Raw genomic sequence first — 14,827 nt, 5'->3', positions numbered from 1 at the left:
ATTCAGATATATGATTTATGTAATGTGGAGTCTTATATATGTGAATATAGAATACATTATTACAAATTAAAAGAAGAAGATAAAAATCATTATCTTAGTATGTATATAACAAAACTTCCACATATCCTGCTAATGAATTTATAATGGGAAGATTTATAAGAGAAATAAATAGGGGGACAATTAAAAATAATTTTGGTGGAGCAACCTCTGCAATAAGAGAGGAAATAAAAGAACGTTGTATGCAAGAAGCGACTCAAAAAAGATTTGCAAATATAATTAGAATTTGCTGTCAGGATAATGAAGAGATACCCCAAAAATATGGTCTTAATAAAAATTTTCAAAGAAAAAGAAAATATCAATTTAGAAAAAGAAAATACTATCTAAACTGGAGAAAAAAGAGGTATTTTAGAAAAAGAAATAACAATAAAAATAAAAGACAAAAAAGTGACTATTGTCCAAATAAAAAAGAAAATTGTAAGTGTTGGTATTGCCAAGAAGAAGGACACTATGCAAATGAATGTCCAAAAAAGAAGGATAAAAAGAATCTTACCAAACAAATAAAAATTGCTAAGTCTTGTTTCATGGAACCATTAGAAGAATCTGATGATAACCTAGACTATATTTTTGAATATGTCTCAGAAACAGACTCAGAGACTGAGTAATAATGCCACATTTATTACTATAAAAATAACAGAAAAATTTATAAATGCTTTCATAGATACTGGAGCAACACAATGTTTTGCTGGTACAAATATAAAACTTGATTGGAAAAAATTAAAGAAACCATTAAGAGTTAGAATAGCTGACAAATCAATACATAAAATTGACCAAAAAGCAGAGATGGCTGAAATTTTTATTCAAAATTATAAGTTCATTGTTCCATCTATATATATGTTAGATTCTGGAATGGATTTTATCATAGGAAATAACTTTTTAAAGCTATATCATCCATTCATTCAAGAATTAACATATATAGTTTTAAAAGCTCCACACGATTCTTCAATAAATCAAAAATCAAAACGTTTAAAAATACCAACTACTACTATAGATAAGATCTTAAAATTTAAAATATTTTCTATATTAGAGACATGTTATTTAAATTTATACTTTCAGATAAATATTCCAAAAAATAATCTGAAAATAAAGATAGAAGAACTTTTGGATGAAATTTGTGCTGAAAATCCTTTAGATATTAAAAATACAAATAACGAATTAGTAAGCATTAAATTAAAAGATCCTACAAAAGAGATAAATGTTCCAAATAAAATTCCTTATTCCGCAAAAGATAGAGAAGAGTTCTCATTAGAATGTAGAGATCTTTTGGAAAAAGGAATTATAAGATTAAGTAAAAGTCCTCATGCGGCTCCAGCCTTTTATGTCAAAAACAATAATGAAATTAAAAGGGGAAAACGAAGAATGGTTATTAACTATAAGAAGATGAATGAAGCAACTATTGGTGATACTCATAAACTTCCAAGAAAAGATTCTATTTTAGAAAAAATCAAAGGAGCAACTTGGTTTTCATCTCTTGATGCAAAATCAGGATATTGGCAACTTCGTTTAGACGAAGAAACAAAGAAATTAACTGCTTTTACTTGCCCAACAAAAGAATCAACAAGTGTGTTGCTCTATGAATGGAATGTATTACCATTCGGATTAAAGCAAGCCCCAGGTATTTATCAAAGATTTATGGAAGAAAATCTAAAAGAGTTAAATGAATTTATTTTAGTGTACATTGATGATATACTAATTTTTACAAAACAGGATAAAGAATATCATCTTCAAAAATTATTAATAGTTTTAGAAAGATGTAAAGAAAAAGGATTAGTTCTTAGCAAAAAAAAAGCAAGAATAGCAAAACAAGAAATAGAGTTTCTTGGATTAATTCTATCCACTCAAGGAAAGCTAAAACTTCAACTAAATGTTCTAGAAAAGGTAAATTTATTTCCTAATAAAATAGAAGATAGAAAACAATTACAAAGATTTTTAGGGTGTATAAATTATATTTCTGATCAAGGATTTTTAAAGAATATAACAGAATACACTAAAAGCTTATTTCCAAAAATAAGTACTAAAAAAGAATGAAAATGGGATGAAAAAGATAGTATGCAAATTCAAAGAGTTAAAGAATTATGTGAAAAACTTCCAGAACTTTATATTCCAGAAGAAAATGACTACTTAATAGTAGAAACAGATGCTTCAGACATAACCTGGTCAAGATGTCTAAAAGCTAAGAAAGCTATAAAAAGTTTGGAACAAGAAAAAGAATCACTAGATTCTAAATATTCCCCAAAGAAATTACTTTGCAGGTATATTTCAGGGACTTTTACTCTAACAGAACAGAGATATACCACTCATGAAAAGGAAACTATAGCAGCAATTAAATCTCTTAAGAAATGGAAAATTCATTTACTACCCAGAGAATTTACATTAAGGACAGATTCAAGTTACCTAACAGGTTTCATACGATATAATTTAAAAGTTGATTATAATCATGGACGATTGGTAAGATGATGAGGGTTTTTAACACTGGAAGAGGCAAAGGAATCCTTCAGGGAATATGAAGCTCTCCATCCAGAGCAAACCCTAAAAAGAGCAGATAAAACTCCAATTCAAACCCAAAGAACAGGGATAATTAGAAACATTCCTACAAGGGCTGAAATCAAGAAAAAGAAAAGGGTCTGTAGATCAAATCTCAGAGAAACCCTTAACATAGTCCTGAATTGGACTGAAGAAAAAAGGACAATTTTGGGATATTATCCTATTGCCAAAGAACAGCTAACAAAGCTGGTTATATTTCCAGATGCTTCTCCATCTGACACCTATCAGTTTTTCCAATATGGATTAATTGATACAATTTTAATTTTTAATGATCTAAAAATTATTAGTGAGTTTTCTGCAGGATTCGTTGATGCAGTAAAGAGATTTAAAAATATGATTGACAATGTAAATCCAAGGGATATATCCTAAAATTTACAAACAGTCAACCTATTTTTAATGAAGAAGAAGAATGTTTGGTTCCAGCACACCAAGTAATATTCATGTCTGTCTTCCCAGGAAACTTTCAACCAATTGATCAGATTCAAGATTTAACAATTTACAGTCATGAAGGAAGGCTAGCCAGCACATTAGCAAGGGTCTTTAAAAGAACTCAAAAAATAACGAAGGAATCTCACACAAGGATTAATTATAAAAGTAGAAATACTCTGCTTGTGTCCAGTAAAAGAAATGAAATTGAAGAAAGAGAGATGAGACTCTTGGTGGAATTTGAATCAGCATTCTACAACTTATCTGGACTTTTAGAAAAGCTCCCTGAAGGGATAAAGAGGAATCTCTGCTATTTGATAAAAGACAGAGAAGAACACAAGTGCCAGCTATGTGCCTCAGAGATATCTGAAGAAAGCAATAATGAAACGGAATCAACCCACATGATAAAGGAAGAAGACAATGCATCTAAAGGTCACATGATAAAAGAGGAGGACAGTGCATCTGAAGCATCTCTCAACATTATTGTATAGTGACGTAAGCACTTAGGTCATAAAGCACCAACAATGTAGCTGGTGCAAGATAACAAACAATGACGTAAGCAATGACGATCATAAGAAGGGTAAGGATGGGAATTGTCCATCAAACCAAACTATTATAAATAGGTTGCTTAGGCAATTGTAAAAGTATCAGAAAATACTTTAATAAACAAAATCTTTTAAAAGAAGTTTTTAATAGAAAAAATATAATATACTATGGAAAAATTCAACTTGAAGCCCCCTATAAAGATAAAATCCGCCAATGGAAAACTTGAAATAGCTTTGATAAATGATGAAGAATTGAGTAAACAGATTGAGAAAATTAAGGATCAACAAAAAAGATCTAAAATTGGATGGATTCATATTAGTACTATACAAGTCTTAATCAAATCTACATATATGAAAGGAATTAATTCACCAATAAGCTTAGCAATCTGTGACAAAAGAATTACTGATGACCTAATAGATCAAATAATCGGAATTGTTCATGAAAACTTGGCAAACGTAAATGTTAAATTCAATGCCCATCTTGGATATGCTATACCTTTATCAACTGAAAATCTTGGAAGATCAATAAGTTTGGCTTATAAATTTCACAGAAAGAATCTAATGGAACAAGATGATGAACCATTTTCAATTACATATGCAATAAATTATGCTTTAACAAATAGCCATCATAGTATAATATTTAAAAACAGAGAAAGAACTTATGTCGATGAATTATTTCAAAAAATTGTAAAAACAGAAATACCAAAATACAAAGCTATTGAAAACCCGGTTCTATTATTAAAAGAACCATCAGGAAAATTAGTTTTATCAAATTTTCAAATAAGAGAATCTAAAATCAATAGCTCTTTAAGTTTATCTAAGTTAAAGATTAAAGAAGAAAATTCTGAAATAAAAGAATTAACAAAAAAGGTCGAAAAATTAAATGAAACCCTAAACACTAAATTATGACAATAAATAAAGAAGAAATATATGTAACTTATCAAGACAAGAAACAAGAGCTCTTTGAAAGAGAAAATCGTTTGAATTATTTACAGTTCTCTGAAATAAATCAAAGAGCATTTGAAGCTCTAAAGATAATCTATGACAAGTTGAAAAGAGAAGTTGACGAGTTAGAAAAATTAATAGAATCTCTAGAAAATAGTGATGAATCGATGATAGAGTTTGCGGAAATTCTAAAATAAATAATGAAGCATAAAAAGATTGAAAAACCAGAAAATAAAATAAAAAGAAAAAGGGCGGAAAAATTAAAAAGTAAAATAAAGGAGTATAAAAGGGAATTAAATAATCTTCAGATCGAAATTGATGACCTTTTAATAAAAAGGATAGAAATAAGAATAAATATAAATAAATTAGAATTAAACTTAAAAAATTTATAAATGCCTGAAAAACCATATTATGACTTAAAAGAATTAAAGCTATTGAAAGAAAAAACGGAGAATGAAGTCGAAAAATTAAAAAGTTATTTAGAAACAACAGAAAGTGTAGAAATAAAAGAAGTTTTTGAGGATTTGAGAAATTATATTAAAGAAAAAGACAAACAGATAAAAGATTTTATATACAATAATCCATGCAAAAAAGAATATTATAAACTAAAACAAGATTGAAAAATTATAAAAATGAAATCAGAATTATAAATATACATCAAGGACTAGTAATAAATGATCATATAACAAATACAAGAGAAATAGTAGAAATGGTCAATACTTTAGATTATGAATTTGCAAATTATTTAAATAAAGCACCACCAATTGAATCTATACAAATTATAAATTCGAAATAAAATATGAAGAGTTAATAGAAATTTCGAAAAAGAAATTAAAAGAAAAGTTGACTATAAAAAAAATTGGTATCAGAGCCAAGTTAACGATTAAGGGTAACACTTTTTCTTTAAACAACACTTTTAATGACACGCTTTTAAATCAATAACAACCACAAAATAAAAAACATCTTTAGAAAAAATTGAAATTGGCAACTTTATCAGAGTGGCCACCTTTTAAGATAAGCATATCCTTAAGAAAGAAGCTTCTGGGCATTAGAATGAACTTATTGATATGGTTATAAATTATTAGGTGATGCCAAAAATGAACTTACAAAAAGTGCAATGCAGATTAGTACTTATGAACTAAATAAGCAGACCATACTGCCCTGAATTTTTGGCATAGCACCTAGCAGTTATTATTTTGCTACAATAGTATTAGTATATATGAACAAATGATCCACTGCATTGTGTTTCCAACTCCGAGAATGTGAGTTCTAAGACTGTGACCACATCAACTAAGCCTCGCAGTGCTGATTAATTAGTTCTTTGTTATATTTTGTTTTATTTTATTTTTTTCAGAACTATGTTCTAATTGGAGGCAGAGAGTATTGATAGTTCAAAAGCTCAATTTTTTTGTCTAAAACAAAACCCGTCAATTTGCCTTTCTATGTAGAACCTAAATTAAGGTTGAGTATTATTAACTTTTTTTTTTTTGCTGCATATATTATTTAAGTTTTTATTCTTGATTTCTATTTATCTTTTCTTAAACTAACCCAGTTATATTAACAATTTTACTAAACGGAATTCAATTCCAGTAAGAGCTAGAGACAAAAAGAAGATGGACAATTTTATGATAATGAAATTTTTAAGTGGAGAGAATGAAGAGAAATATATAATTTATTTTTTAAAATTAATAAAAGTAAAATGATATATTTTTTTCGATAGATATCTAACTGTTTATTTAATAGAATTTTTATCTCTTTATCATTTTTTGATAATATTAACTTTTTTATAATTTAATCCCAATATTTTTTGTAATTTATTTTTAATATAACATGTTGGCCCAATTGTAATACAAAATTAATGTACAAATCCCAAGCAAATAAGCCTCAACTTTTCTTTATTAATTTATGACATTCTTACATGCAACAGAGACGAATCCAAAAATTTTAACATGGAAGGGCTAAATTTTAAATAATTTTTTTTATTTTATAAAAATAATTAATATATAGTTATTAGAGTTAATTTTTTAAAAGATTTATTAATATATATAATTATAAATTTTTTCATAATTTTATTTTTTATATTACATAAAAGAAATATAACAATATCAATAGTACATTATAAAATTATAAAACACCAATAAGTTATAGCATGTTTAAATTAAAGAAAGTCTAAGGGAGCACTTTTATTAAAATCTAACTAGCACTTAACCAGTAAAAGAAAAGTGACTCACCCTATTAGATGAAATCTTACCATTAAAAATACCAATGATAGCTAACTAATGATTACAAATCACAAAACTTATTGGCCCCTAACACTCCTCATTAAAAATTATCACATATTAATTAAAATTAATTATTTAAAAGACACAGTACCTTTATAGAATATAAGATATAAGATATCTTTATAAATTTTTTTTAACAATGTAAATTTAGAAGAAAAATGAGTATTTTTTATAAGAAAAGAATATCTAAAATATATAATGTGATTACCAAAATATAACTACATAAGTTATTATTAATATAATAATATGAATATTTAATATGTTAATATAAAAAAATAAATGATTTTTTAAAATAAATATAGAGATAATTATATAAAACTAATTTGAAAGATACAAAGACTTAATGGTATGATATTAAATTAGTTAAATAAAAAATATTAGTGAATTGAAAAATTATAATATAAATCCATTACATAGTAAAAAATAATACGTATAAAACTACTAAATTACATAAATTTTTTTATTTTTTAAATACATATCTCGTATATAAGTATAATTTGTTAAAATTTTATAGATCAAAATCAGACCACTACTCGTCCCCTCTAAATCCATCCTGCATGCAAAATCACCATCATTCTCACAGGCAGAAATACTAGGGACATGCGGGCTTAAAATTAATTTTGCCTAAATTTTAGAGAGGGTATAGAACAAGTTGGATTTGGATCCTCTAAAGTTTGAATTTCACTTTAGAGAATAAAGTGTAATCTCTGACCATTGATTTCATAAGTGGGACCAATAATAAATATGAAAGAGAAACTATTCAAGGTTAGAAGATCACACTTTACTCTTTAAAGTGAAATTTAAACTTTAGAGGATCCAAATCCGAACAAGTTTGCTTCTGTCAAATTCAACATATAATAACAATGTATACCTGCGTTATATCTGAATTTGGTGCGCCACCAAACTTTGATATGTCTTAAACCCCAGGTTGAACTATACCAATATCAAGTAGCAATAATAAAAAATAAATAATAGTAACTATTCAAACTTCATATCTAATAATAATAATTGAATATTGTTGTAGGCACTTTCATGCACTTCTCCTCTCTCAAGGAACTACTCTGTTTTTAAGAATATGAATGCAGAATGAGAATTTACAGAATCTTTATCTATAAATATGTTGCACTTTTCCCTTTTTATTTGCTTGGTTGAGTTTGTTTTATTATTTTATTTATTTTAGTAAAATGAATACCTATTTATTATTTTTTATGAAAAAGTCTAGGGGACTAGCAATTTTGTTAAATTTTGGCCAGCATATAACCAGTAAAGAAAAATAAGTCATTTGATGAAATCTCACACTAATCTCACACCATTAAAATCATCATTGATGACTATTTAATGCCTACAAATTACAAAAGTTGCTGGCCCTCTAGCATTCCTCATTTTTTATATCATTGGTTGATAACAAAGAACCATACCTTTCCTTAAATAGAAATTAAATAAACCAAAAATTTAGAAATCATTTGATTAGTGTATGTTTAGCACCAAATTTTAGTCTACAATTTCCTATACTTTTTCTTAAAAAAAATATTGATAAACCATAATAAATATAGATCACACTAGATATCACTAGTATAGCTAGGAATAGAGATCAGTCAAAGAAAAATGATTTCGATGATTCTAACGAAGATTATCGGGTATCAGATTAAGCAAAAGAAGTATTAGATTGTCTTGATGAATATAGTTCTTATCTAAAAATTCAATAAAAATTCAATAAATAAAGAAATTCAATAGATCAGAGATTAGAAATGGTGTTTGTGGTTAACAGGAAAATACAAATAAAAACATACAAAAGAAGAAAAAAAAATTGCATATGCAAAACAAGAAGAACAAGAGCAAGTAAAAATAGAAGATGGAGATGGAAATAAAGAAGGATGTAAAGGTAAAAGATGAAGAGAATATGATTACTGTTTTTCTATAGAAATATAGGTGTCTTCTTTTTTTGAGATTGGGACTCTTTCTTATAGAACATGCCAAAGAGAGGAGAAGAGAGATTCTTAACTTAGATTTATATACCTATGTGTTATCTAAGAGACAGTAAAATAAAAAAATAAAAAAAGAAGAAATTTTTCGTTCATAATTTTATATGAATCATATTATAAATGTTTTTATTAAATACCGTTATAAAAAATACATTTTTATTAGACACATCCATAAAAACACTTTCATTAAACACAATCATAAATAAGAATTAATAGAAATTAGCAGAAATACTGTTGATAATGTAACGAGATTGTTTTTTAATAGTAACTTTTGATTTATATTTAATGAAATCCAATGATTTACAACAATAAAGTACGTTTAATAAACATAAAATTGTTGTGATTATTTTAGACATACCCAATAAAATCACATCAAATTAATTCATCAATCTTTTATACGGGTTACTGCTCGTGTGATTTACCTTGATGGTGGTTTCACAGGCAAAAACGCAATGCATAGGTGAGGTTCACGGTGGTTTCTTACCCTTAACTTTAAAATATTCGTTTTTTTAATAGAATATTCTATTATCTCAGACATTTTATTGATGGTAGAAACTTAATTAAAAAATAAATAAAAAATATATGAATCCAATTAAAAAAATATAAAGACTTAATTAAAAATTCGAGAGAACTACGAGGATCGATAAAATAATTAAACCTTAATAATATTAACATATATAGTAATACTTTAAACTCTAAAACTTAAACCTTAACTAAATTATAAATTCTATTATTGTGATACGATAAGAAATTTGTGTTCAATCAGTTTGGTTCTTATTTGAAGAATATTTTATTCTATTAAATTTTAATATTACATTAGATAAATCACTAATAGAAAATAAAATTTTAATATTTTTGTTAAAATAAATTATTTATGTGATTCTTGCATTGTGTGTTAAATGTTAATTCACGATTTTAGTTAAATGTTATTTTCTTTTGAATTACAAAACTGGCATAATGATATATCTATCTACTTTAGTGATAAACTCTTTTATATATATTTATAAAATAAAAATCCTAAATAATTAATTTGTAACTTATATAATCACATAATCAACTTAATCAAAAAAGTAATTTGGAAACTTTGAGATGTTATAAATTGCAAAGTAATTTGGAAATTTGGATGTTAACTAACCTGTTACGAAAATCTCTAACCTCTTCCAAATCAGGATTAATACGTAACTTAGAATACTCAAAGTGACTCTGCACTGATGTTTTTTCTATAAGAGAATATAGATTATTGTGAGCCACATGTTCTTGAATTGTTAATACCATTAATAATAAGCAAAACAACAACCCATTTGATGTAAACACATACCAATCCACCTGCTCAGTTTAAAGCATTGAGCTATAACTATCTGAGGCTCCACCCTTTCTCCCTCGAGATATGGTAGAATTTGGTCTACCATGTCTCCAAACAACACACACCCAATGCTGTTATTTCTGCATCACAATGTTAGAAGAATAAAAATCTTGTTACTAAGTGCAGTCATAACAAAAGTGAACAAATCAAACTACTATAGAAAACTCTTACTCAAGGTCTTCGATCAAAATAGCCAAACGCTTTGTCTCTCTGCCTTTATTAGTAATCAATTCTCTTGGATCCTCTTTTTAAACCACTTCACCAATAACATCTACACAACAATGAAAGGTCCAAAATAAATTAATTTTCTCACATGACACGTTTGTTAGATAAATCCACCACTGGTATCATTTTTTTTTTAAATTTTGCATTACCTATGAGTATTGAATTATCGATCTTGTCAGCTCGAAGCAGCTCTATAATAGGCTTAAAAAAAATGCCTCTAAAAAAAAATTGGAATGAGGTACTAGAAGAACAGTGGTCTTCTGTGAAAAATTGATAGTCCATCTATTTGTAGTTATCTTGATTTTCTCTTTTTTATCCACCACTATGAAATTAGACATCACATACATGTTAAACTCCAAAATATTACCTCTCCACTTGATCAATAGTTTTGGGATTGAAGTACGGATTCTACCACCCTAAAAATTTTGAAAACAACATGTCAATAGTAGAAACACTATTAGAAACCAAAAAATAATTAGATATACTATATATCCAACACACTTACTTTAATATCCTGAAGAATCATCTCAATGCCATTAATTTTCTTGTCATTAAACCTGTTTAAAACTTTCCATAAATATATAATATAAACCTTGAAATTTCATTAAAGTTTTGTTGGATTAACATCCATTAACATATCATATATGTCTGTCATGTTTATGTAGGTTTGAAACAAAAAAACTCACTATTTTTGAGTAGATAATACACTCAAATAGTTTCAGGGATAATAGTTGAGGATGTGTCCCGAACAACATTTTATAGGCAAGTTTAAATTTTGAAGAGGATGAAAATATATTTTTATTCCATTATTTAATTCACATAGCTGTCTACTGGTTACTTTTCACGTGTCAGCCAATGAAATTATGCACTTGTCCAGCAGCAACCTATCCACTACATTCTTATAATATAGTAATAGACTATCTTTGTTTTACTTATTCTTTCAACACCTTTCATAATTCATAGCCACCACCACAGTGGATGTGCCATCTCATGCTAGGCTTCGATTTACATCTAATGGGCTTCACTTGGGGGTCTCAATATTCTCTTTCGACTTTTATCGGCATCCTAAGTCGAAATATAGAATCTCTGATCATCTCTTTTCTTTCGATATTCACGCTCAGCATAGCACATTTACGTCAAAATTGATCTTGTTCTAACCCTTTGTTCAAGAGTCACTCCAAGTCAATTCACACCAACAATAACAAATGGAAAATTAGATGTTCCTCTTGTTTCTTTCATTGATGCTGCTAACTAAAGTAACTAGAGCTTGTCCCGTATTTTAAATGTTGGACAACATGGCCCCTCCTCAATATAAATATGACAAGATAGTCCTCGAGGGATTACTTTGTCCCACATTTTAATGTTCAGGGACTAGAAAAGGGTTGTGCTTTTTCTTATTTTTTACTTATAGTGGGCAAGTTACTTATATTTGTTTCTGGCCCAATTGTAATACAAAATTAATGTACAAATCCCAAGCAAATAAGCCTCAACTTTTCTTTACTAATTTATGACATTCTTACATACAACAGAGACGAATCCAAAAATTTTAACATGGAAGGACTAAATTTTAAATAATTTTTTTTATTTCATAAAAATAATTAATATATAGTTATTAGAGTTAATTTTTTAAAAGATTTATTAATATATATAATTATAAATTTTTTCATAATTTTATTTTTTATATTACATAAAAGAAATATAACAATATCAATAGTACATTATAAAATTATAAAATACCAATAAGTTATAGCATGATTAAATTAGAGAAAGTCTAGGGAGTCAGCACTTTTATTAAAATCTGACCAGCACTTAACCAGTAAAAGAAAAGTGACTCACCCTATTAGATGAAATCTCACCATTAAAAATACCAATGATAGCTAACTAATGATTACAAATCACAAAACTTATTGACCCCTAGCACTCCTCATTAAAAATTATCACATATTAATTAAAATTAATTATTTAAAAGACACAGTACCTTTATAGAATATAAGATATAAGATATCTTTATAAATTTTTTTTAACAATGTAAATTTAGAAGAAAAATGAGTATTTTTTATAAGAAAAGAATATCTAAAATATATAATGTGATTACCAAAATATAACTACATAAGTTATTATTAATATAATAATATGAATATTTAATATGTTAATATAAAAAAATAAATGATTTTTTAAAATAAATATAGAGATAATTATATAAAACTAATTTGAAAGATACAAAGACTTAATGGTATGATATTAAATTAGTTAAATAAAAAATATTAGTGAATTAAAAAATTATAATATAAATCCATTACATAGTAAAAAATAATACATATAAAACTATTAAATTACATAATTTTTTTATTTTTTAAACACATATCTCGTATATAAGTATAATTTATTAAAATTTTATGGATCGAAGCCAGACCACTACTCGTCCCCTCTAAATCCATCCCTGCATGCAAAATCACCATCATTCTCACAGGCAGAAATACTAGGGACATGCAAAATCACCATCCCCTCTAAATTAATTTTGCCTAAATTTTAGAGAGGGTATAGAACAAGTTTGCTTCTGTCAAATTCAACATATAATAACAATGTATACCTGCGTTATATCTGAATTTGGTGCGCCACCAAACTTTGATATGTCTTAAACCCCAGGTTGAACTATACCAATATCAAGTAGCAATAATAAAAAATAAATAATAGTAACTATTCAAACTTCATATCTAATAATAATAATTGAATATTGTTGTAGGCACTTTGATGATTTCGATGATTCTAACGAAGATTATTGGGTTTCAGATGAAGCAAAAGAAGTATTAGATTGTCTTGATGAATATAGTTCTTATCTAAAAATTCAATAAATAAAGAAATTCAATAGATCAGAGATTAGAAATGGTGTTTGTGGTTAACAGAAAAATACAAATAAAAACATACAAAAGAAGAAAAAAATTGCATATGCAAAACAAGAAGAACAAGAACAAGTAAAAATAGAAGATGGAGATGGAAATAAAAAAGGATGTAAAGGTAAAAGATGAAGAGAACATGATTACTGTTTCTCTATAGAAATATAGGTGTTTTCTTTTTTTGAGATTGGGACTCTTTCTTATAAAACATGCCAAAGAGAGGAGAAGAGAAATTCTTAACTTAGATTTATATACCTATGTGTTATCTAAGAGACAGTAAAAAAAAAATAAAAAAAGAAGAAATTTTTCGTTTTTCGTTTCAAAAAAATTAAACACAATCATAAATAAGAATTAATAGAAGTTAACAGAAATACTGTTAATAATGTAACGAGATTGTTTTTTAATAGTAACTTTTGATTTATATTTAATGAAATCCAATGATTTACAACAATAAAGTACGTTTAATAAATATAAAATTGTTGTGATTATTTTAGACATACCCAATAAAATCACGTCAAATTAATTCATCAATCTTTTATACGGGTTACTGTTTCGTGTGATTTACCTTGATAGTGGTTTCACAGGCAAAAATGCAATGCATAGGTGAGGTTAATGGTGGTTTCTTACCCTTAACTTTAGAATATTCGTTTTTTTAATAGAATATTCTATTATCTCAGACATTTTATTGATGGTAGAAACTTAATTAAAAAATAAATAAAAAATATATAAATCCAATTAAAAAAAATATAAAGACTTAATTAAAAATTCGAGAGAACTACGAAAATGGATAAAATAATTAAACCTTAATAATATTAACATATATAGTAATACTTTAAACTCTAAAACTTAAACCTTAAATCCTAAATTATAAATTCTATTATTGTGATACGACAAGAAATTTGTGTTCAATCAGTTTGGTTCTTATTTGAAGAATATTTTATTCTATTAAATTTTAATATTACATTAGATAAATCACTAATAGAAAATAAAATTTTAATATTTTTGTTAAAATAAATTATTTATGTGATTCTTGCATTGTGTGTTAAATGTTAATTCACGATTTTAGTTAAATGTTATTTTCTTTTGAATTACAAAACTGGCATAATGATATATCTATCTACTTTAGTGATAAACTCTTTTATATATATTTATAAAATAAAAATCCTAAATAATTAATTTGTAACTTATATAATCACATAATCAACTTAATCAAAAAAGTAATTTGGAAACTTTGAGATGTTATAAATTGCAAATTAATAAGTACTCTAAAAAAAGGTAATATAAAGCAAAAGCTGAATGCACTTCGGAGTGTGGTTTGAGTGATTTCTTCATAATTAGTGATGAAATAATGAAATATTATTATTATAGTGCTTTGATTTGTTAGCAACAAGTGATGACAAATTAATTACTTACAATAGAAAGCAGGCCAAACCATCAGAACATAAAGATGTCATATTTAGATAGTGGTCTTAAATCTTTCCAACTTAGTATATAAATAGAATTGTGAAACCATTTGTTCATCATTCTTCAATCAAAGCGAAGGGAAGACATTGTGTTTGTAAAA

At 26.4% G+C, this 14,827-nt stretch overlaps 1 protein-coding gene across 1 annotated transcript in view; it reads right to left on the bottom strand.

Moving 5' to 3' along the window:
• The window catches only part of LOC107621143, a 13,403-nt gene extending 3,213 nt beyond the window's left edge, over positions 1–10,190 (bottom strand). The window contains exons 1-2 of the mRNA XM_021114667.1: positions 10,100–10,190; positions 9,917–10,001 (exon numbers count right to left, since the gene is read on the bottom strand). Coding sequence (XP_020970326.1) covers positions 9,917–10,001; positions 10,100–10,190 — 176 coding nt within the window. The remainder of the gene's footprint in view (positions 1–9,916; positions 10,002–10,099) is intronic.

This window comes from Arachis ipaensis, chromosome B10 (genome assembly GCF_000816755.2).
Source record: "Arachis ipaensis cultivar K30076 chromosome B10, Araip1.1, whole genome shotgun sequence".
NCBI lineage: Eukaryota > Viridiplantae > Streptophyta > Magnoliopsida > Fabales > Fabaceae > Arachis > Arachis ipaensis.
This window is presented reverse-complemented; position numbering and strand designations above follow the sequence as displayed.